Source organism: Muntiacus reevesi, chromosome 4 (assembly GCF_963930625.1).
Source record: "Muntiacus reevesi chromosome 4, mMunRee1.1, whole genome shotgun sequence".
Lineage (NCBI taxonomy): Eukaryota > Metazoa > Chordata > Mammalia > Artiodactyla > Cervidae > Muntiacus > Muntiacus reevesi.
Genome location: NC_089252.1, coordinates 33,180,575 through 33,204,795, shown reverse-complemented (window position 1 = coordinate 33,204,795; position 24,221 = coordinate 33,180,575). Strand labels below are relative to the sequence as shown.

The 24,221-nt window shown below is 39.1% G+C and overlaps 1 protein-coding gene across 8 annotated transcripts in view; it reads left to right on the top strand.

The window, feature by feature from the left end:
* GREB1L (GREB1 like retinoic acid receptor coactivator) overlaps positions 1-24,221 on the top strand; it is a 246,209-nt gene that overhangs the window by 140,001 nt on the left and 81,987 nt on the right. For all 8 annotated transcript variants that reach the window (XR_010662886.1, XR_010662887.1, XM_065932485.1 and 5 more), the window contains exons 5-7: positions 8,560-8,736; positions 15,846-16,022; positions 17,873-17,995. Coding sequence is in view for 6 of the 8 variants with exons in the window: in XM_065932485.1 (XP_065788557.1) it covers positions 8,560-8,736; positions 15,846-16,022; positions 17,873-17,995 (477 nt within the window). In the remaining 2 variants the exon portion in view is untranslated. The remainder of the gene's footprint in view (positions 1-8,559; positions 8,737-15,845; positions 16,023-17,872; positions 17,996-24,221) is intronic.

The following is a 24,221-nucleotide window of genomic DNA, read 5'->3' as shown; positions in this document are numbered from 1 at the left end:
CCTCTTTCTATTCCAGAACCCATCTGAAAGTGGTCACTCAGTCATGTCTGACTCTTTGCAACCCCCTGGACCGTAGCCTGCAAGGTTCCTCCATCCATGGGATTCTTCAGGCAAAAATACTGGAGTGGGGAGTCATTTCTTTCTCCAGGGGATCTTCCTAACCCAGGGATTGAACCCTGGTCTCCTGTATTACAGGCAGACGCTTTACCGTTTCAGCCAGGGAATATCCAGAACCGGTCTTCAGTTCAGTTCAGTTCAGTTCAGTTCAGTCACTCAGTCATGTCCCACTCTTTGCGACCCCATGGACTGCAGCACACCAGGCTCCCTGTCCATCACCAACTCCCAGAGCTTACTCAAACCCATGTCCATTGAGTCAGTGATGCCATCCAACCATCTCATCCTCTGTCGTCCCCTTCTCCTCCCACCTTCAATCTTTCCAAGCAACAGGGTCTTTCAGATAAGTCAGTTCTCCACATCAGCTGGCCAAAGTATTGGAGTTTCAGCTTCAGCATCAGTCCTTCCAGTGAATGTTCAAGACTGATTTCATGTAGGATGGACTGGTTGGATCTCCTTGCAGTCCCAGGGACTCTCAAGAGTCTTCTCCGACACCACAGTTCAAAACAATCAATTCTTTGGCACTCAGCTTTCTTTATAGTCCAACTCTCACATCCATACATGACTACTGGAAAAACCATAGCCTTGACTAGATGGACCTTTGTTGGCAAAGTAATGTCTCTGCTTTTTTTTGTTTTTGTTTTTCTTTTTTTGTCTCTGCTTTTTAATATTCTGTCTAGCTTGATCAACAGAACCAGTCTGGGGTACTATTAATACATTAGATGTAGCTGTTGTGCCTCCTTAGGCTCCTCTTGGGTGTGACAGTTCCTCAGACTTCCTTTGTTTTTGAAGGTCCTGATAGTTTCAGAGATTATAGATCAGGTGTATTCTAGACCTTCTATTGGAATTTGATGTTTTTCTCCTGATGAGACTGGGGTTATATACGGGTTTGGTGGAGAAAGATCACAGAGATAAAGTGTCATTTTCATCTTACTGTATCAAGGGTACATACTTTCAGATGATTTATGGGTGGTGATGTTGACTTTGATCACCTGGCTGAGATAGTGTTATCTCCATTCCCCATAAGTATCCCATCCCTGCTGCACCCTCCCCCCATACTGCTGCAGAAAGTCCCTACACTCAGCCTACACTTTTTAAGGAATGGGGAGTTACACTCCACATCCTTGAGGGCAGAGTAGCTACAACAATTGTTGGAATTCTACTGCATGGAAGTTTGTCCCTTTTCCCTCGTTTATTAATTTACACAGTCATTTGTTTATATTCATTCATGAATATTTATTTTATTTGGGGGTCATAATCCAATATTATTTTATTTTCTTGTTTAACTTTTTCCAGTTTTAGCCCTTGGTAGCAATTTCAGTTGGTTCTTGTGCCCCTTTTATATGCTGCCATGATTATGAGTCTTTTTTTTTTTTAACACAAAATAGGAAATTTTGTCTTTTCACTATAACAAGCAGCTCTTTATTTTAAATTTTTATTTATTATTTTTAAATTTTTGTCATGCTGAGTCCTTGTTGCTTCATGTGGACTTTATCGTGGTGAGCAGGGGCTGCTCTGTAGTTGTGGTGCATGGCCTTCTCATCGCTGTGACTTCTCTTTTTGTGGATCACGGACTCTAGGGGCTGAGGGCTCAGGAGTTGTGGCTCACAGGCTTAGTTCCCCCTTAGCATGTGGGATCTTCCCTGACCAGGGATCGAACTGGTGTCCCCTGAAATGCCAAGTAGATTCCTAACCACTGGACCAACAAGGAAACCCACGGCACTTTTTGGAAAAAAAAAAAAATTTAAGAGGAAGAGGTTTGCTTCCTCCTTCTATGAGAAAAATTTTTCTCTTAGAATTCAGTCATTGTTTAATAATTATAACTTTTCACCTCTAGGTGTCCTCATGTCATAAATGGGAAAACCTTCAAAGGCTAAAGTGCTGAAAGCTATTAGTGCTTCTTACTTTGAGTGGACTGTGTAGTTTTCCTTATACCACAGACATCACATTGAAATCATCTTTCTTCCAGAGCAAGTCCTGATTTCTTCGGATATTTTGCACACGAACTGTGTCTTCTCTACTCTATTCCTGTTTAGCCCCAAACTAAAATTGTACTTTCCCCCCTTAATCTCCCTTTGGCTGCAATATATTGCTTTGAGAAAGCTCATTAGGAAGGGACACCTTTGGCTTGCAAAACTGAATTTTGAGGGTTTACCAAGGCTTCCCTGGTAGCTCAGACAGCAAAGAGACTGCCTGCAATGCGGGAGACCCCTGGATTGATCCCTGAGTGGGGAAGATTCCCTGGAAAGGGGAATGGCTACCCACTCCAGTATTCTTGCCTGGAGAATCCCGTGGACAGAAGAGCCTAGTGGGCAGCAGTCCGTGGTGTCCCAAAGAGTTGGATACGACTGAGCAATGAACACATTCACTTGCAGTAGGTGTGAGATAGGTGGATGCTGACAGAGCCCATGGCTGACAGGGGCTGCTCTGACAAGTGCTCCAAGGATTCAGCCTAGAAAGCTAGGTGATGAAACTTAGCAAAGATAGGCAACAGAGAAGTCATAGGAGACCAGGTCCTACGTCAGACCAGGGACAGTCTTGTGGTCAGAATAACCTTTATTCTGTGGTCAGAGTGATGTTAACTCTCTAACCTGGAGCCAAGAGACCTGGGTCCCAACTTGTTGGGTTTCTGGGTATTTGACCTTGGACTGTTTTCTTTACATTAATGGGTCCCAGTTTTCTCATCTAGAAATTAAAGGGATAGGGATAGATTAGTGTTACGCAATCTTTGACTCACAAATTCCTCTTATAGTAGTATATAATTTTTGGACCCCTTAGGAATTTAAAAACTAATTCTTTCACTGTATGTACTAATTCTTTATCACATGTGATAACGAATCAATTTTAAGTAGCAAATACTTATTTTAGATCAATATACTAATTACTCTTTGATATTATTCATACATGAGATAAAATAGTCTACATTTTATCTGTTAGTTGCTGTTTGGGGCTTTCCTGATGGCTTAGCAGGTAAAGAATCTGCCTGCAGTGCACAAAACACAGGAGATGTGTGTTCGACCCCTGGGTTGGGACAGTCCCCCTGGAGGAGAAAATGGTAACGTGCTCCAGTTAACGTGCCTGGAAAAGTCTATGGACAGAGGAACCTGGTGGGCTATATAGCCCATGGGTTTATAAATAGTTGGACATGACTGAGCACATAGCAATTACTGTTTAATTTACTTTAAATTGATTGTGTGAGGAAAAGCATATTTTGTTGACCAATTCAAAAATAAAATGTTAAAGCGTTTTTTGACAGGTAGGGGGAGTGGCAGAGGAGGGAAGCCAAGTGTATGTATATGTTTCCCAGCATCATAAAAAGACAAGATCCACTTTTGTTACCTAAACTTTGGAATTTTTACATTTTAGGATTAAAAGTGAAATTAACTCAGTCATGTCCAATTCTTTGGGACCCCATAGACTGTCGCCTGCCAGGCTTCTCTGTCCATTGGATTCTCCAGGCCAGAATACTGGCGTGGGTAGCCATTCCCTTCTCCAGGGGATCTTCCCAACTCAGGGATTGAACCCAGGTCTCCCACATTGTGGGCAGGTTCTTTACCATCTGAGCCACCAGGGAAGCCCAAGAATACTAGAGTGGGCTGTCAATCCCTTCTCCAGCGGATCTTCCTGACCCAGGAATTGAACCAGGGTCTCCTGCATTGCAGGCAGATTCTTTACCAGTTAAGCTACCAGGATGTACTAATTTATTTTTATAATTTTTGCTCCATGTGATGAAAAAGTTTCAGACTGCTCTTTGCAGAATTTGTCTGCAAATAATATGCTGCTGAAAGAAGTAGGCTTTTGTCTCTTACACAAAAAGCCACATTGGATTGTTGTTGTTGTTTAGTTACCAAGTCTTGTCAGACTATTTGCAACCCCAGGGACTGTAGCCTGCCAGGCTCCTCTGTCCATGGGATTTCCCAGGCAAGAATCCTGAAGTGGATTGCCATTTTCTTCTCCAGGGGATCTTCTCAACCAAGGGGTTAAACCCTCATCTCCTGCGTTGGCAGAGGGATTCTTTACCACTGAACCAGCGGGAAGCCCCAAATTGGATTATAATCGCTAAAATTTTACCTTAACATTGCTTTTTTTTTTTTGCTGCCCTAGAAGCATAGTGGTGCATTTTATATAATTTTATAATTTGATCAGTGAGGGTGAGGTTGACTCTAACTTTCATATCTAGCAAAGAGCACCTTAGGCGCGTTTGTAAAATGACTGTGTCCATCAAACACAATCTATGTTCCCTAAGCTTCCCATTATTAACCACTAGCCTATTATGGGTATAAGTTAAGCAACATATCAATATATGTGACTGATAATAAAAATCAATCTTAAAATGTGTGATAATCAAAGCCACACATTGATATGGGCTTCAATCAAGTGAGTGCTGAGTTCACTCAGCTGATTTCCACTATCCCTACATGTATAGCATAGAATGTCCTTAGAACATTTGCTTTAAAGGTAGGATGTTAGAATAATTATTAGTTTTTAGAAGTTGGTGATGTTATCTATTTTAGTTTCATGTATAGTTCTACAGTTGGGGAAGGAAATGGCAACCCACTCCAGTGTTCTTGCCTGGAGAACCCCAGAGACAGAGGAGCCTGGTGGGCTGCCCTCTATGGGGTCGCACAGAGTCGGACACAACTGAAGCAACTTAGCAGCAGCAGCAGCATAGTTCTCCAATATCATGGAGAACCTTTATGAATCTCCAGGACTTTGATAACTCCCCTTTGGAAAATCCTGTATCAGATGACCTTGAGATTCCAGATAGCTCTGATGTTCTAAAAGTCTTGTTGTTCAGTCACTAAGGCATGTCCGACTCTGACTGCAACACTCCAGGCTTCCCTGTCCTCCACTCTCTCCTGGAGTTTGATGCTATCTAATCAATTATCTCATCCTCTGCTACCCCTTTCTCCTTTTTCCTTCAACCTTTCCCAGCATCAGGGTCTTTTCCAATGAGTTGGCTCTTTGCATCAGGTGGACAAAGTTATTGGAGCTTTAGCTTTAGCATCAGTTCTTCCAAGAAATATTCAGGATTGATTTCCTTTAGGATTGACTGGTTTGATCTCCTTGCTGTCCAAGTGACTCTCAAAAGTCTTCTCCAGCACCAGTTTGAAAGCATCAGTTCTCTGGCACTCAGCCTTCTTTATAGTCCAATTCTCACATCCGTACATGACTACTGGAAAACCTTAGCTTTGAGTATATGGACCTTTGTCAGCAAAGTGATGTCTCTGCTTTTTAATAATTTGCAAACTGGTACAGATTGGTACTGACTTCTGTATTCTTTCTAATATGGAGTGACTGAAAGTTCAGAAAGTTTGTAGTACTACTTCTTAGTGATAGAGAAATCTCCTCAAGCAACCTGTTTCCATCAATCAGTAATCGTAAACCTCTCATCACTGAATTATCTACATCCTTTGGGAAGGTGTTTATGTTTTGCCCTTTGGAGAAAGTTGCAGTAATAGTGCTACCTACTAGGGATAGATTTGCTGTCTATACACGAATTAATAATTTCTTTGATTAAAAAAATTACTGCTCCTTTTAGGACTTTTTTTTTGGCTGCACAGCATGTGGGTTCCTAGATCCCCCACCAGGGACTGAACCAGTGTCTTCAGCAACGGAAGCGCAGTGTTCTAACTTAACCTGACCTCCAGGAAGTCTCTTTTTTTTTAGCCTCTTAAGGTTAGGATTTTAGAATTTGGTAAAGACGTTTGTGTGTTTTGGCTCTGGAGTAGAACTATTCTTAGTGCTTTTTCCCCCCCAAGTTGACTAATACATTTTATGCCTGTTTTTATGTAGCAAACTTTCCATGTCTCACATCATGGGACATTATGGGACTCATTCCTCCTCCAGGGGATCTTACCAACCCAGGGATCGAACGCACGTCTTCTGTGTCTCCCGCACTGGTAGGCAGGCTCTTTACCACTAGCACCACCTGGGAAGCCCTGATCTCACATAACAAACTCCATGTCTCACATCACTGGACATTATGGGACTCATTATGTAAGCTTGGACAAACACTCTCACCTTTCTGAGACTCAGTTTCTCCATGTATGAAAGGGATATAGTCATACCTAGCTAGAATTGTTGAGAGGATTAAATAATAACGTCTTTGCAGTGCTTCGCACTCCACCTGGCTTATGTTAAGTGCTCCATAAATTTTAACTGCCTTTCATATCGTATCATCAGCTCCCAACTTTCAAACCTGAGAGTTTTATCCCTTAATGGAGGTGGAGACAGCAGATTCTTTAAAGGGTTCTATGCATCTATAGGCTCCAAAATTTATTTGTAAACTGAATAAATAATATGACCCCATATATAAAAGTGAAAGTGAAGTTGCTCAGTCGTGTCCGACTCTTTGCGACCCCATGGACTGTAGCCCACCATGGAATTGCCTCCTCAATCCAGGCAAGAGTACTGGAGTGGGTTGCCATTTCCTTCTCCAGGGGATCTTCCCAACCTAGGGATCGAACCCGGGTCTCCCGCATTGCAGGCAGATGCTTTACCATCTGAGCCACCTTATTCAAATAAATACAAATGATATTGTGTATAATAAAACACAAATTCATTCAAATTGTTAAAGAATTCACAATAACATTTGATATTATTTTTCTCATATTGTGAACACTGGAAGTTACATTTGAGTTTTTAGTTTTAAAAGAGGATCTACAAGCTTGAAATGGTTGAACCCCATTGTTTTTATCATTTTAGCCTTTGATTTCCTGACTTTTTTCTAATTTTATCATATCTGCTTTTGAGGTCTAATGATCCAAACCATACAATAGATTCCTGTGCACCATAGCTTCATACCATATTTGGTTGTTGTTTTCATTTATTTCTCATATACTCACTGATGGCATTCAATTTCTGTTGGCATTTGGCTAATATCATAACATGCACTGATTCTGGGAGAGCCTAGCATGGTTCCGGCCCACTATATTTTGGGCGATGATGGCGCTCTCCCCAGGGCTGTGTGTGAGAATTAGCCATCCATCCTCCATTGTCCAGTCTTCTGTCAGGTGCCCAACTATGGCCAGAAAGATGGGATGTTCCAGGGGCCCAGCCTGGACCAGGTGCCAGCTCCAGCTCAGTCTGGAATACCACAGCTGTCCAGGGGAATCCCATAACTAGAGTGTTGGGAGGATCATTTCCCAGAAGACGTGGAGATTGGAGCTTTGTAGCAAAGCATAGCTGTCCTCTGTTACATTGTTTTGTAACTGCCAATTCCTTATACATCCTTGCAGTTGACTACAAGTGAGTTCTTAGACGATGACACATTCTGTTCAGCTCTATCCCCAGGCCAAGGACAGCACTTGTTGCAAATCATTTTATTTTAATTTTATTTCTTTATTTTTGTCTGTGCTGGGTCTATGTTGCTGTGTGCAGGCTTTCTCTAGGTGCGGTGAGAGCGGGCTGCTCTTCCCTATATTGGGCAGGCTTCTCATCGTGGTGGTGTCTCTTGTTGTGGAGAACAGACTCTAGTTGCATGCGCTTCAGTAGTTGTAGCTCATGGGCTCAGTAGTTGTGGTACACAGGCCTAGTTGCTCTGTGGCTTGTGGAACCTTCCCAGACCAGGGATTGAAACCACGTCCCCTGCATTGGCAGGCAGATTCCTAACCACTGGACCACCAGGGAAATCCACAGATTGTTTTTAATAAATGATGAGCTAATGAATTAAGGTAATCATTTATGGATACAAAGTTGTTATGTAAGGGTTTGTCATTTCTTATGATGTCTCATCTAGTGAAAATAATCTAAACAGTTCTGAGTTCTGGTTCTAACCCATTCATTTATGATTCACTAAACTCTGAGCTTCAGTCTCTTCCTCTGTGAAACAGAAAACATCAGTGTTCTATGATCAATCTGATTTAGAGAAGTGAATTTGCATTGAAACTGAGAATACTGTATTATGTGCACATAAAATTATGTATGTTTGTCAGTTTCCTGTGTATCTATCATTTCCTTGTGGATCAGAAAATATGAAGTCATCAGTGTTGGCTAAAACAGTTGGAAATATCTCCTTTTAGTACCTTTCTGGGCTTACCTAATGGCTCAGTGGGTAAAGAATCTGCCTGCAATGCAGGAGACATGGGTTCAATCCGTGGATGGGGAAGATCCCCTGGAGCAGGGAATGGCAACCCACTCCAGTAATCTTTCCTGGGAAATCCCATGGACAGAGGAACCTGGTGGGCCACAGACCATGGGGTTGAAAAGATTTGGACACGGAAGCGACTGAGCATGAGCATCTTTTTAGCTCTGCTCAGAGGAGCACATGTGGTAGATGTGTATCAGAGAGGTAGTCTATGAACTTTAAATTTAGTCCTTAATAGTGATTCCCACAGGCAAATCTAGTCTCCAGATGGGTGATGCAGAGTTATAACCTCTCTAAACATTCCACTGTGTCCTTTTTCTTTTTCTTTTTCTTTTTTTTTTTTTACTGGTTTCTAGGTTTTTGTCAAGCAGGAAAGGATTTGCGTTTGGTATCTCTGTGTATGGAACAGATTGACATCCCAGCAGGATTCCTCCTGGTGGGGGCCAAGTCTCCCAACCTGCCTGAACACATCCTCGTGTGTGCTGTAGACAAGCGATTCCTACCAGATGATCATGGGAAAAATGCACTTTTAGGTGAGTATTTCATACCTGCAAAGTTCCTTCTGAGATAAAGGAATTAAAATACGAGTTTATTTTATCACAGAATTTTTAAAAATCACAGAATTAGCTGGGGATTATATAGTTTAGTTTAAGTAAGAAACATTTTTTCATTAGTTGTTGTTCAGTCGCTCAGTCGTGTCCAACTCTGCAACCTCATGGCTTACAGCATGCTAAGCTTCCCTGTCCTTCACCACCTCCTGGAGTTTGCTCAAACTCTTGTCCACTGAGTCAGTGATGCCATCCAACCATCTCATCCTCTCTCATCCAAACATCTCATCCTCTTCTCCTCCTGCCTTGAATCTTTCCCAGCATCAGGGTCTTTTCTAATGAGTTGGCTCTTTGCATCAGATGGCCAAAGTATTGGAGCTTCAGCTTGAGCATCAGTCTTTCCAATGAATATTCAGCGCTGATTTCCATTCGGATTGACTGGTTGAATCTCCTTGCTGTCCAAGAGACTCTCAAGAGTCTTTTCCAGCACCACAGTTCAAAAGCATCAATTCTTCAGCGATCAGCCCTCTTTATGGTCCAACTTTCACATCCGTACTTGACTACTGGAAAAACCACAGCTTTGACTGTATGGACCTTTGTAGACAAAGTAACATCTCTGTATTTTAATAGGCTGTCATCTAGTAACTTCTCACAAGTTAGCTTTCACTTTTTTGCTTACTCTCAAAATATTCATCTTAATGAAGAGATTTTTAAAACCAGGCATTAAATAATGCCATGCAATTTATCAAAAATAATTATTTTGTGAAATAAAATAGGATTCACTCTCTATAGAGTCATTCGTCTGGACCTGATATAAAATCAACTCTCAATTATTCAACTGTGGATTATCCACTTTGTAAGTTACTGATAGCTATTCTATACCATCCATTATTTCTAATTATACTTTATTGATGTGGTTCTCATTTTATATTTAGCATTAGTTCAACCAAGATATATAGGAATATATCTATGATGTAAAATGTGTAACTTTTATCTCAGATTTTTTTTACTTTCTAGTGTTACTTTAAATTTGGCCCATTTTTCACAACATAGCTTCCCTACATCATGGAAAATGGCAAGAATGGATTTACTTTTTAATTATTATTTTTAAAGTTGAATTATAGTTCATTTTCATTATTATATTAGTTTTAAATGAATGGCTTGAATTATTGTTGATTCAAGTGATTCAGTATTTTTACAGACTGTACTCCATTGAAAATTATTACAGGATAATGGGTATAATTCCTTGTGCTGAAATATATATCCATGTTGCTTACCTATTTTATATTAGCAGTTTGTATCTGTTAATCCCTTACACCCATCGTGCCCCCTCCTTCCCTTTACCCACTGATAAGCACTAGTTTTCTATACCTGTGAGTCTGTTTGTTTTGCTATACCATTCATTTGTATTATTTTTGGATTCATAGTAAGTGACGTCATACAGTTTTCTTCTTTCTATCTGACCCATTTCACTAAGCATAATACCCTCTGAGGTCATCGATGTTGTTACAGATGGCAGAATTTCATTCTTTTTTATGACTGAGTAATCTTCCATTGTGTGTGCATGTGTCTGTGTGTATACATGTGTGTATGTATATGTATATATTAAGGCCACTACGTACGAACCTTCAAGTTGCAGGCTTTCAGAGACGTGAATGTGTATCTGCATGTCCAAACATGTAAGGTGTGAGTGAAATTGCCGCTTGCCCTCCATCTCCTATTGCTGACAGTCCTCCAGCTCCACCATCTCCCACCTCTTCTCCCTCCTCTAGTCAGTAACTCTTCTTGCCTGTTCACTGGATGCCAGGCCCTGTATGCCAGCAATACATACAGTATTATACATAACACAGTGCAATAGTACAGTATCAATACAGTACTATTGCACTTTTAAAAGATACTGTACTGTAGGATTAAAAATGCTTTATTTATTTTTTCTGTTTGTCTTTCATGTATTATTTGTGTGAAAAGTATTATAAACCTATTATGGTATAGTACCATATAGCCAACTGTGTTAGTTGGGTACCTAGGCTAACCCTGTTGGGCTTATGAATAAGTTGGACTTATGAACACACTCTTGGAATGGAACTTGTTTGTATATTATATATATATCACATATATATTTATATCCACAGGATATATATATGATGTATTATATATACATATATATACATACCACATATTCTTTATCCATTTGTTGATGGATACTTATGTTGCTTCCATATGTCAACTATTGTAAACAGCATTGCTATGAACTTTGAGGTGCATGTATCTTTTCAATTTAGTGTTTTCATTTTCTTTGGCTTTATACCCAGCACTGGAGTTACTGGATTATATAGCAGTTCTAGTTTTAGTTTTTTAAGGAACCCCTATTATTCTTTTCCATAATGACTGCTCCAATTTACATTTCCACCAAAAGAGTACAAAGGTTTGCTTCTCTTCACATGCTTTCCAGTATTGGTTGTTTGTAGACTTTCTGATGATAGCCATTCTAACAAGTGTGAAATGATATCATTGTTGTCTTGATTTGCATTTCTCTAATAATCATCAGTGTTGAGCATCTCTTCGTGTGCCTATTAGCCATCTGTATGTCTGTATGCAAAAATGTCTATTTGGGTTTTCTGCCCACTTTTTGATTGAGTGGTTTGTTTTTTCGATTCTGAGTTGTATGAGCTGTTTGTGTATTTTGTCATACTAACCCATTTGTGGTGATATCACTTGCAAATATTTTCTCCCATTCCATAGGTTGTGTTTTCATTTTGTGTATGGTTTCCTTTGCTGTGCGAAGTCTAGAAGTACATAGGTCAATATCTTGAGTCAGAAAGTGATCCTGCACATGCTTTGTGAAGTTTCCTTAAACTCCAGTTCAAAGCCCACTCTTGATTCATAGAAAAAGAAGTGATAATTTTCATTTTCATGGGCTTTAATTTTTTAAAATATCCATTTTCTTCTTTTAGTGGTATTGAGCAGATTTAATATAGACACCTAATGGTAAAGTTTGTACACTGGACTAAATTAGCAAAGAAGATCCAGGTATTCTTTTGTTCATTCATTCATTCAACAGTATTTGTTCCAAAAAATCACATTAGGCTATGATATGTGGGCACAAGAATGATAAGACACAGTCTTTTCCATCACAGAGCTAAGAACCTAGTTGGTTCTGGAAGAACACCTTTTTGTTGTTGGAAACTTTTTCAGCACTTTAAAAGCATCAAAGTTTTATCAAGTGGAGCAATGCATATGTGGTTCTGATTACAAACAGAAAAATCTCTTATAATGCCTTTTTGCTCAATGCCTTTCCTTCATGACTAGAGGAATCCTCTCAGAATGTCATGGAAAGGACACAGAAAAGACCATCAGAATAATAGATTTTATAATCCTTTGTGATCAGGAATATGAAACTAAAGACTTTGGAATTAACCACTGGGTTTAAATCCCAGATTTGCTACTTAGCACTTTAAGAACTTGAGCAAGCTACTTATATTTTTGAAGTCTCAGATTCCTCATTTATTGGCTTATAAAGAAACCAGTAATGCCTACCTTGCAGGATTATAATGATCAAAGGGGTGATGTTTATAAGGTACCCAATAGCACAGTGTGTGGCACATACTTGCTCTTTAAACGGTAATTATTCTGCCATTCTGTCATATTTATTAAATACCCTTATAGACATGGGACTTTGTTTAATAATTTTTTATTAACCACTACTCCAAGTAAAAGTGTAGTGCCACAAAATGGTAAAAGTTTTCTTTTAGACAGGCCCAATGAGATTTTTATATGTTCATTACTCTATTGTGGAAAAGTTAATATTCATCTAACATTTCTTACTTAAGATGAATGACTTTAGTAGCATTAAAATATAGTGGGGGGAATTCCCTGGCAGTCCAGTGGTTAGGGCTCTACACGCCCACTGCTGAGGGCCCAGGTTCAATCCCTGGTCAGGGAATTAGTACCCACAAGCCATGTGGCACAGCCAAAAAAAATTATAAAAATAAATAAAAATTTTTAAAAGACTTTGTGGGAAATTTTTTAAAACTTAAAATATTCTAGAATCCTTGTGGACTCCAATAGCAATTTGTCTAAATTTTTATATAGATTATGCAGATTCCAAAGACTATGGGGGAATTGATTTTAAAATAAATTGATCCACTTGGCGGTGCATATGCCCCACATCTCCCATGCAATTGAAAGATCTGATTGCTAGAAAAACTAGAAAGGTAATTTAGCTGTAAGAGATATAATTTTTTTGTGATAGTGACAGCATGAACTTTGATTCTCTCTTGAATCAAGTTAATACAGAAACCACACAGAATTTTAAAAATGGACTGTAGCAGTCTTACTCTTTTATATTGTTAATTCTCATCATTAGTATGAAGTTTCTCTTTGAAGATTATCCAGATTCCTTGCTTTTCTTCCTTCTTACTCTCTTTTGCTTTTCACCTCAGGAAACAGGTGGAGGAAAAGAGGTAAACTCTAGCCCCAATAATTTTTTAATTCTAATTCTCACTTTAATCTTTTATGAACCACTTGGCTTGGACCTTTGAGATAAGCCTCATATTTGACACTGTTTTTATTTCAGCTGAAGATTCTTATATTTATTGTGTTTTGAGTTTGTTGCATCTGCCTCATAGGTCAGTCAATTTTCCATCAAGGCATAATGATCAAATCAGAAAGTAAGGTCCACGGAGGCCATGGTTTTGTCTTCCTTCTTCAGTGCTAAAAACCTGATACCCAAAATCGTGCCAGCACATAGTAGAGTACAGATATTTGTTGGAAGGATGGATGGCCAGGTAGATACGTGCATGGATTAGTGGATTGATATATGGATACGTGGATGAATGAAAGGTTAGATGGATGGTTGACTTTAGGAATTTGGTGAATGTGGCAGTCATTGACATCTTTAATTTTTTGGTCTACAGCTCCAAGGTATTAGACAAATAGCTAAATGCTCTCTAGTGTAATCCATCTCTGAATATGTTTTTAATAATTTGTGAAATTATATTAATATTTTTATTTCTATAAGTAATGATATTTAACTAATTATATAGAATTACTAATTTCATGTAACTGACCAGAAGTTGTGATTGTCTTTTATTCACCACTGGTTTTCCAGTGTTTAGCACAATGCCTGGCATATAGGTAGGTGCTCAAATAATTGTTGAATAAATAATAATAAATTGGACTGCCCATTTCTAAATGTTCTGAATTGATTGTCAGTGTTCTGAGATTGGGACATTATAAAATAGTCTGTCTTGAATCCTGTGGTCTTTCTCTTCTCTTCTTATATACCTTTGTTAATTATAAAACAGGTTCATTTGGGGATTTAAAGAGTGTATTATTCCATCAGTGAATTTATTTCCAGTTATTTATTTATATAGAGAAACATTTTGTTTACCCAGTTTGGAACGCCCTTCTTTGACAATATGACCAAACCTATGTGATGTGCTCACAACCCACAAGCAGAAGAACTCACTCTCTAACTGTCCACTTTTCTTCTATGTAGTGAGGAGGTTGAAACATTGATTTCCAATCAAGCAAAGCATGGTTTCTCATCCTCCCAGCTTTCTCCATTTCTTCTTCTTTCCATGTCCTCTGTTCCAGGAACAATATTGAAAGTCTTGTTCTGTTTGATTAACCTGAGTGAGAGTTGTTTGGATGTTAAGTCTAAAGGGATAATGAGCTAGTTCGAATAAAGAAAGGTTGAATAGAGAGGAAATGGGAATCTCTGGAAACTTGTGCCAAAAAGTACAACTGGATCTCATAGAAACTAGGACATAAACAATGCCCTGAGTTTTTACATCTCTGTTCGTACTCTCCTATTTGGATATCAGCTTCCTCTTCACGATTCCAGTTTGCTCTCTCCCACACCTTAGCTGGCATAGCCCTGACTTGGGTTCAAATTTTATGAAACTTTATATATCCAGGGTCCAGTATCATCTGACTGATTTCTTTTTGTATTTATTTCAAAGCCCCAGGAGAGAGACTGACTGTCCAAGATGCGGTCAGATAATGGTCCACAGTCTAATCGACTGTAGCCGTGGAGTCAAGTCCACATGGTGGGTAGGATGGAGAACCAAGGCCAGTAGGTTAAGAAGGAAATATGGGGCTTCCCTGGTGGCTCAGTGGTAAAGAATCCACCTGCTCATGCAGGAGACGTGGGTTCCATCCCTGAGCCGGGAGGACCCCACATGCTGGGGAGCGGCTACGCCTGTGCTCTAGAGCCCAGGACCCGCGACTACTGAAGCCTGTGCGCCCAGAGCCCGTGCTCCACAAGAGAAACCACTGCAATGAGGAGCGTGCGCATCACAACTAGAGAGTAGCCCCCTGCTCGCCGCAACTGGAGAAAAGCCTGTGCAGCAGCAAAGACCCCGTGCAGCCAAAAACAAATAAAATTTTTAAAAAAGAAGGGAATTTGTAAGGAGGAAATAATAGGTATCTCTAGGTCCAATATTTTTCATATTTTTGTGTCAGCTATATAAATTCTATATATGATATTATCCATTCTATTCCCTTAATCATTATCCCTTTAGAGCATTTTAAAATTATTTCGTCTTTCACTGTTCAGTCAGTTCAGTCACTCAGTTGTGTCTGACTCTTTGCGACCCCATGAACTGCAGCACGCCACGCCTCCCTGTCCATCACCAACTCCCGGAGTCCACCCAGACCCACGTCCATTGAGTCGATGATGCCACCCAACCATCTCATCCTCTGTCATCCCCCTTTCCTCCTGCCCTCAATCTTTCCCAGCATCAGGGTCTTTTCAAAAGAATCAGCTTTTCCCATCAGGTGGCCAAAGTATTGGAGTTTCAGCTTCAACATCAGTCCTACCAATGAACATTCAGGACTGATCTTCTTTAGGATGGACTGGTTGGATCGTCTTGCAGTCCAAGGGACTCTCAAGAGTCTTCTCCAACTCCTCAGGAGTCTTTCACTGTTATAATTGCTAAATTTTTTGCACCTATTTTTTTTTCCTTTGAATTATTTCCTTGAAATTAGGAAGTTAACAGGCCAAAGAGTATTTCTGTCCTTTTGGTATATAAAATTTAAATATTATAACAACATGCAAAGCCACCAGTAACTATTTTTCTTCATTTCAGGGTTTTCTGGAAACTGTATCGGCTGTGGAGAAAGAGGATTTCGGTATTTCACGGAATTTTCCAACCACATAAACTTAAAGCTCACCACCCAGCCAAAGAAGCAGAAGCACTTAAAGTACTACCTAGTCAGGAGCTCCCAGGGTGTACTGTCGAAGGGACCTCTTATCTGCTGGAAAGGTAGCATCAATTTCCGGGGGTGGGAATGGAATGTGAGTGTTAGGATATTGACACGTGACCTGTGACCCATATAGGGTTCAGAATCCAGGTGTGGAGTAGATAAATACCCCAAGTTCAGAAGACTATGCCAAAATATAAAGCCCCTGGCAAGTTGTTTGACTTGCTTCGTTTTTGGCTTTTTTTTTTTTTTTGGCCACTTCACGTAGCCTGTGGGATCTTAGTTCCCTAAGATGTTTGCAACCCGACTCTGCAGCACGGCAGACTTTCCTGTCCTCCACTATCTCCCAGAGTTTGCTCAAATTCATGTCTATTGAGTCAGTGATGCTATCTAACCATCTCATCTTCTGGCACCCCCTTTTCCTTTTGCCTTCAATCTTTCCCAGCATCGGGGTTTTTTCCAGTGAGTCAACTCTTTGCATCAGGTGGCCAAAGTATTGGAGCTTCAGCTTCAGCATCAGTCCTTGCAATGAATATTCAGGGCTGATTTCTTTTAGAATTGATGAGCTTGATCTCCTTACTGTCCAAGAGACTCTCAAGAGTCTTCTCCAGCACCACAGTTCAACAGCATCAGTTCTTTGGACTCAGCTTTCTTTATAGTCCAACCCTCACATCCATACATGACCACTGGAAAAACCATAACTTTGACCATATGGACCTTTGTTGGCAAAGTGACGACACTTTGTGTTGACACCGAGTGATGACTATTTTATGGTTGCATAAAGTATCTTTAAGTTCTTATTTAGTGTTCAGTGACAATTCATCTTTCTAGTAAGGAACGTTTTTGAAATAGTTTGTGACACAATGATCCTGGGTGACTTCTGGAACCTCACATTTTTTTTTTTTTTTTGAACCTCACATTTATAGCCATTGCTATTTTGGAATTGTATTTATGTATATAATGTCAAATACATATTTGCATACAATATACCTAACATGGAGATATCCTTTTTGGCCAAAATATAGTAGCTCTTCGAGGAAGGTCATAGCGTAGAAGATTGAAGAAAACTGCATCTACCTTTTGCATGTCTCCAATAAACTTGGAAGCTCTTTAAAGGACTCACTATAATTAACTTTGTCATTTACAACTATTTATATTTCTTTTTCACCTGCTATCTTTAAATACTAATATGGTACAACATATAGTATAAATTGGTTGGAAGTTACAGCCACACAGGTTGCCACAATATCTGCTATCTACCTGAATCAGTACAAGGTATTATTAAAATACTACACCAAAGCCCAATTAATATTGGCTCATTTAAAATGAAGCTTAGTTGCATGATCAGTAATTACTTTGAATAGTATCTGCCAATTTCTTTTAATAAGAACTGAGAATAGTAAGAATTTGAGAATTTCTGATTTTTCTCCTCTGCTTATACATTTTTCTTTGCTTCTGTTTCTGAACGTAAATTAAGGTTGTAGGGAGCCTACCACATCTAGGTTACTATTCTGCACTGAAATCAGTCCTGGACAGGAGATTGACTGGTGCTTGAAAGCTTACTGAGTTTTTATAAATTATTGATATTTTAACCTCAGTCTTACCCATAAAACTAGCACGACTATATTGGTTATGAGTAATTTTTCTCCTGGGAACTAGTCTGTGCATAACAAAAGTCAAACTGTTCTAAGGAACAAAATCATCTTTTTGTTTTCCAAACATGGCCCTAGGAAGACAAATTATGTTCACCAGCTTGGACGTTCTGTTGGAATCAGGATTGGGGAAGAGGGGTCTCTTAAAGAAAGTGGCTTCCCCTTGAGGAGTAGGAGTTTATTTTAGAGATTTTGTGGATTGTGGCTCCATCACTTGTTTTAACAGAATATTGTTCTCTATGATTCTTACTCCCTTCTAGAATGTAGAAGCCGACAATCCTCTACCACTTGCCACTCCATTAAACCAAACTCTGCAGTGTCATCAACTGTGACCCCAGAAAACGGCACAACAAATGGATACAAATCAGGATTCATTCAGACAGGTACAGGTTATTTTCTTTTGCAGTTTCAAGCAGCAGATGTATATTTATTGAGGCATTTTAAACTTACTTTTTGCTGACTTGAACAGAGATTTTTTTTTTTTAAAATAGAGGTATTACTTGAGTTATTGTTAGAACTCAGCATTGAGATGGGTCAGTCTGTGGGTGACCAGGACCCCACATCCCAAACAGCACTGCCAATGCCAGGCAAGGCATGGAGACAGGAACTGACAGTTGGTAGAGAATTTAGCTCAAGCTTAGGACCTGTGTCTAGAGGAGTCTGACAGGAGGTAATGAGTAGAAATACAGCCATGAGAGAAGTTTGTGTCATAGCTATGCAGTGGCATTTATTGAGGGCATTCTCATGAAGACTTGGGTGCTAGGGTAGGGCTCTAACTAGGCTTGCTCAACATTATATTGAGTATTACAAACCAACCTGGATACAAACTAAAATCCCAAAGCAGGACTGAAGATCACAATGGAAGAATCTAGGATCTAGTTTCAGGTAGTGCAAGATTGCAACTTGGTTACAAATAACCAGATAAAATCTTAGTACCTGAAGCCATGTTCCAGTATCAGAGCAGGGTCAACAGAATGGCTCATCTGATAACTGATCAGATAAGCCACTAGTCTAAAACTTCTGAGAATTCCTCTAGTGTGGAGGCCTGCACTCAGGTCAGGATAACACTCCAGGGGGACTTAATGTTTCTAGGTGGCCGAAGGGCTGGAGGGCTGTAACTGAAGAGATCTCTGCAGGTAGTATTTGAGAAAATTTTTCAGAACCAGCCTAGGTTGTATCTTAGGCAAGAAAAAAAGTATTTCAAAAGTATGAGTGAATTTTTTTTTCAGTTCACTTGTATTTTGGTAAGTGTTATTTTACCCACAGACCTCATAGCATATGTGTTCTGCCAGGGTTCACTCAACCACAATAAGTTGGAAAAAAGGCTGTCTTCACTGCGCTACTTGGCATTTCTTTTCCAAATGTATGTGAAATTTTGATGAGCTGGTAAATGGTTTCCACTTATTTTCAAGATGGAAGTGATTATTAGAATATATTAGTAACAACTGCAGTGATGATGAAGATGACTTTATTTGGGGGCATTTCTTGCTATGTGTCTGGACTCAGCAAAAACCATTTCATCCTGGATTTTAAGTCTAACCTTTATACTATCCAGGAGATTTGTATAAAGGCTATCATTTAAGAGAGAAGAGAATATTTTAAATTAATAAATGAGAGAACATCATGTCACTAGGTATTCAAGTAAGAAAAAAGTTGGCATTTGGCTCTTGGCACTAAAATACTAGCTTTCATTGCAATGATGTCTCCTCCTACAATTTTAGTAATTTGATTCTGCAGTATATTTTCTGCTATTAGAACTTGGGTCTAATGAAATGCAATTTTAAAACTACAGCATTAGTAGTGAATACTTACTTCATTCCAACAGAAACTTACCGTGTGTTTATTATATTCCCAGACCCTTGTCAGATGCTATAAGGCAGGTTTCCAGTGCTTGATCGTTGACTCCAATGGTTTAAAAATCACTCAAATAAGGAATAAAAGCAATAAAACATGTTACCTTTCATAAGGGAGAGGTGAATATATATAAATAACTAGTCATACCTGAAAATAATGAGAAGATACTGAAATGTTAATAATAAATAGTGAAATGTTAATTAGCACTTTAATTATGCAGAAATATATTTTGAAAATGAAAATTGCTCCAAATAGAGGAATTCAAGAGTCTTTATTTAGCAAAGTCTCCTTCAGTTGTCACAACTGACTTACAGTGAACACAAATGATCAAGTGGTCTGTCAATATACTTATGTATCCCTTGTTGAGGGGAGAATGGTAATTTGACCATGAAATTAGCTATTAATTTTAGGTGTAATCCAGAGAATTTAATAGAAAATGGTGCCTTTAAGTGTGAAACTTTGTGTCTAAAATTTTCTTCTTGACACATAATATTTATGGAGTCTTCAACAATAATTTTTTGATGTATTTTGAAAGTAATAGACTGTAAGAATTTTATACCAGACTATATTATCATTTCAAACATTAAGAGTATACAACATCTCCTTAGCTGATAGAGATTTACCCTCCTAGGAGATTGCCTTCTTAATCTGCAATCAATGACTGCCTGTAATCAGCATTTCTTAGCCTGAAATGTAAGCACACATTTTAGCAAAGCGTTTGCTAAAGCACACAAATAAGGAAACTATTTGAAGATGGGATTAATTTACTATTTACACAGCTTTGTCTTTCATTCCAGCTGCCAAGCTCTGGACATTCTGTTCTGGCTGACTTGCTGCTTTATCTTTTGCGTATTTTCTTTCAACATATTTGTGTCATTGATAATTCAAATTTTAGCCAACAATTCTGGTAAAATATTTTATGGTTTTGACTGAAGGTGGCTACATAATTACTACCTACATTGTACACACTTGCTGCGCACACACACACACACACACACATATGTGTTTTGTGTTTATTAAGGACAGGAATTCAAGAATAAGATCCTGGAAGCTGTGTGGTGCAGCCAGAAATAAAGAGGGGGGAGATAAGAATAGATGAAAAAAAATCTTTGCCTAACGCAAAATTTTCAATATTTTTTTTCCTAAAAGTTTTATTGTTTTATCTCTTGCATTAGTCATTTTGAGTTAATTTTTGCGTGTCATGTGAGTTGAGCGTCTAAGTTCACCCGTTCACATGTGGATATCCAATTGCTCCAGCATCACCAGTTGAACAGATGTCTTTTTGTCAGTGAATTTCACTTGTCAATAATCAGTTTATTATAAATAAAAGGATTTATTTCTGGGCAAAGTGATAAAATGGACCTCCTTAAAATTCAAAAGACAATATTAAGGAAATGAAAAGACAAGTGATAGACTAGAAAAAGATACTTGCAAAACACATATTTAATAAAGGATTTGTATCCAGAATTTATGAAGAACTCTTCCAACTCAGTAACAAGATGACAATCCAATCAAAGCATGGGGAAAAGATTTGGAACAGACATTTCTTCAGAGAACATAAACAAATAGCTAATAATCACATGAAAAAATGCTCAATATCATTAGTCATTAGGGAAATACAAATCAAAACTGTAATGAGATATTAATATTAATATTGCCCCCATCTACCCAGGAGAAATAAAGACGTGTTCTTGCAAAAACTTGCACACAAATGTTCATATGGCAGCATTATTCATCCAGTCGAAAACTGGAAACAACTTAAATGTCAATCAACTCATGAATGAATAGACAAAATTGTGCATCTATAAAATAAAATATCATTCAGCAATAATGAAGAGCAAGCTACTGATACCTGCTATCATATATCATGAATGAACTTCAAAAACACTGTGCTAAGTGAAAGAAACTAGTCAAAAGAGACCATGTATTATATGGTTTCGTTTATATGAAATGTTCAGAAGAGGCAAATTACTAGAGATCAGAAATAAATTAGTGGTTGCCTGGGGCAAGGAGGGAATGAAAATTAACTGAAAGTGGGCATGAGGTTTCCTGTGGGGGATGGAAATGTTCTAAAACTGGTTTATGGCGATGGTGGCACCTCTTGGTCAAGTTACTAGAAATCACTGAACTGTCCACCTGAATTGAGTAAGCTTTATGATAGTTAAAATATACCTCAGAAAAGCTAGGGAGGGGAGATTAAAAAGCTGCTCTAAGACAAAGGTGAAGTCATTTGGAGTGGCAACATTTCTCCCTCGGTTGAATCCAGTCTAATTTACTGAGTGTCTTCTACAGAATGAGCACTGTTTCTGACCAAACAGTAAACTGCACAGGGCTTGGAGTCCGAGTCCTGATGTTCAAATACTGTCCCTGATGTTTATTGGCTGAGGCTTGGGAGATGCCACTCAGTTGTTGTGTCTGGATTTTCTCATTTGTAAAACTAAAAATAATACTTATTTTGCAACTAAGGACTAACTCAGCCTTGCTATTATACTTCTACTTGTGTGTCAAAACCACAATAACCACGATGGTGTGATCACTCACCTAGAGCCAGACATCCTAGTATGCGAAGTCAAGTAGGCCTTAAGAAGCATCACTACGAACAAAGCTAGTGGAGGCGATGGAATTCCAGTTGAGCTATTTCAAATCCTGAAAGATGATGCTGTGAAAGTGCTGCACTCAATGTCAGCAAATCTGGAAAACACAGCAGTGGCCACAGAACTGGAAAAGGGCAGTTTTCATTCCAATATCAAAGAAAGGCAATGCCAAAGAATGTTCAAACTACTGCACAATTGCATTCATCTCACATGCTAGCAAAGTAATGCCCAAATTCTCCAAGCCAGGCTTCCACATTACATGAACCGTGAACTTCCAGATGTTCAAGCTGGATTTAGAAAAGGCAGAGGAACCAGAGATCAAATTGCCAACACCTGCTGGATCCTTGAAAAAGCAAGAGAATTCCAGAAAAACATCTACTTTTGCTTTATTGACTACGCCAAAGCCTTTGACTGTGTGGATCACAACAACCTGTGGATAATTCTTCAAGAGATGGGAATACCAAACCACCTGACCTGCCTCCTGAGAAATCTGAAGAAGCAACAGTTAGAACTGGACATGAAACTACAGACTGGTTCCAAATCGGGAAAGGAGTACGTCAAGGCTGTATATTGTCACCCTGCTTATTTAACTTATATGCAGAGTACATCATGTGAAATGCTGGGCTGGATGAAGCACAAGCTAGAATCAAGATTTCCGGGAGAAATATTAATAACCTCAGATATGCAGATGACACCAACCTTATGGCAGAAAGTGAACTAAAGAGTCTCTTAATGAAAGTGAAAGAGGAGAGTGAAAAAGTTGGCTTAAAACTCAACATTCAGAAAAAGAAGATCATGACATCCAGTCCCATCACTTCATGGCAAATAGATAGGGAAACAATGGAAACAGTGACAGACTTTATTTTGGGGGGCTCCAAAACCACTGCAGATGGTGACTGCAGCCATGAAGTTAAAAGATGCTTGTTCCTTGAAAGAAAAACTATGAGCAACCTAGGCAGCATATTAAAAAGCAGAGACATTACCAACAAAGGTCTGTCTTGTCAAAGCTATGGTTTTTCTAGCAATCATGTATGGATGTGAGAGTTGGACTATAAAGAAAGCTGAGTGCCGAAGAATTGATGCTTTTGAACTGTGGTGTTGGAGAAGACTCTCAAGAGTACCTTGGACTGCAAGGAGTTCCAACCAGTCCATCCTAAAGGAGATCAGTCCTGAATATTTGCTGGAAGAACTGATTCTGAAGCTGAAACTCCATTATTTTGGCCACCTGTTGCAAAGAATCGATTCATTGGAAAAGACCCTGATACTGGGAAAGACTGAAGGTGGGAGGAGAAGGGGATGACAGAGGATGAGATGGTTGGGTGGCATCACTGATGTGATGGACATGAGTTTGAGTAGGCTCCGGGAGTTGGTGATGGACAGGGAAGCCTGGTGTGCTGCAGTCCATGGGGTCGCGGAGTTGGACACGACTGAACAACTGAACTGAACTGAACTGTGTGCCATCCTCCCAATTGTGATTTATTAACCATCTATATTCTTTTAAAAATAATTTTTATTTATTTATTTTTGGCTTATGCTGAGTCTTCGTTACTGTAAGAGGGCTTTCTCTAGTTGTGGTGTGTGGGCTTCTCATTGCGATGGCTTCTCTTGTTGTGGAGCACGGGCTCTAGGCCTGTGGGCTTAGTTGTTCTGTGGCATGTGGAGTCTTCCTGGACCAGAGAAAGAACCCACGTCCTCTGCATTGGAAGGTGGATCTTTACCCCTGGACCACCAGAGAAGTCCTCGTCTATATTTTTTATATGCTAGAAACTGTAGGCTCATTTTATTTATCCCTCTACACCCTAGTACCTGGCAAATGCCCATAAATAAATATTTTTGAATTCCATTTTTATTTAAATTTTAAATTAGCATTTGTGGGATTGTTAATTTGCTCATGTGTACTCTTTTTCCAACTGAAAATGGTATGCTTATCTACCATTAGAAGGAAAAATTTGCTTGTAAGGTGGGATAGAGATGGGCCACCTAAGCTCTGCCCCTGGGACTGATAATGTCATTTTTAAGAAAATGCTATTAGGTAGGACCTGATATGACTCTGTGACTGTCTTAGGCCCTGGATACATTTGCCTAAAGTATTTGAAGTTCTGTTTTATGGCTGCATTGGTATTAATATAAAGATGAATATGCATGCCTGCCATATGTGTGT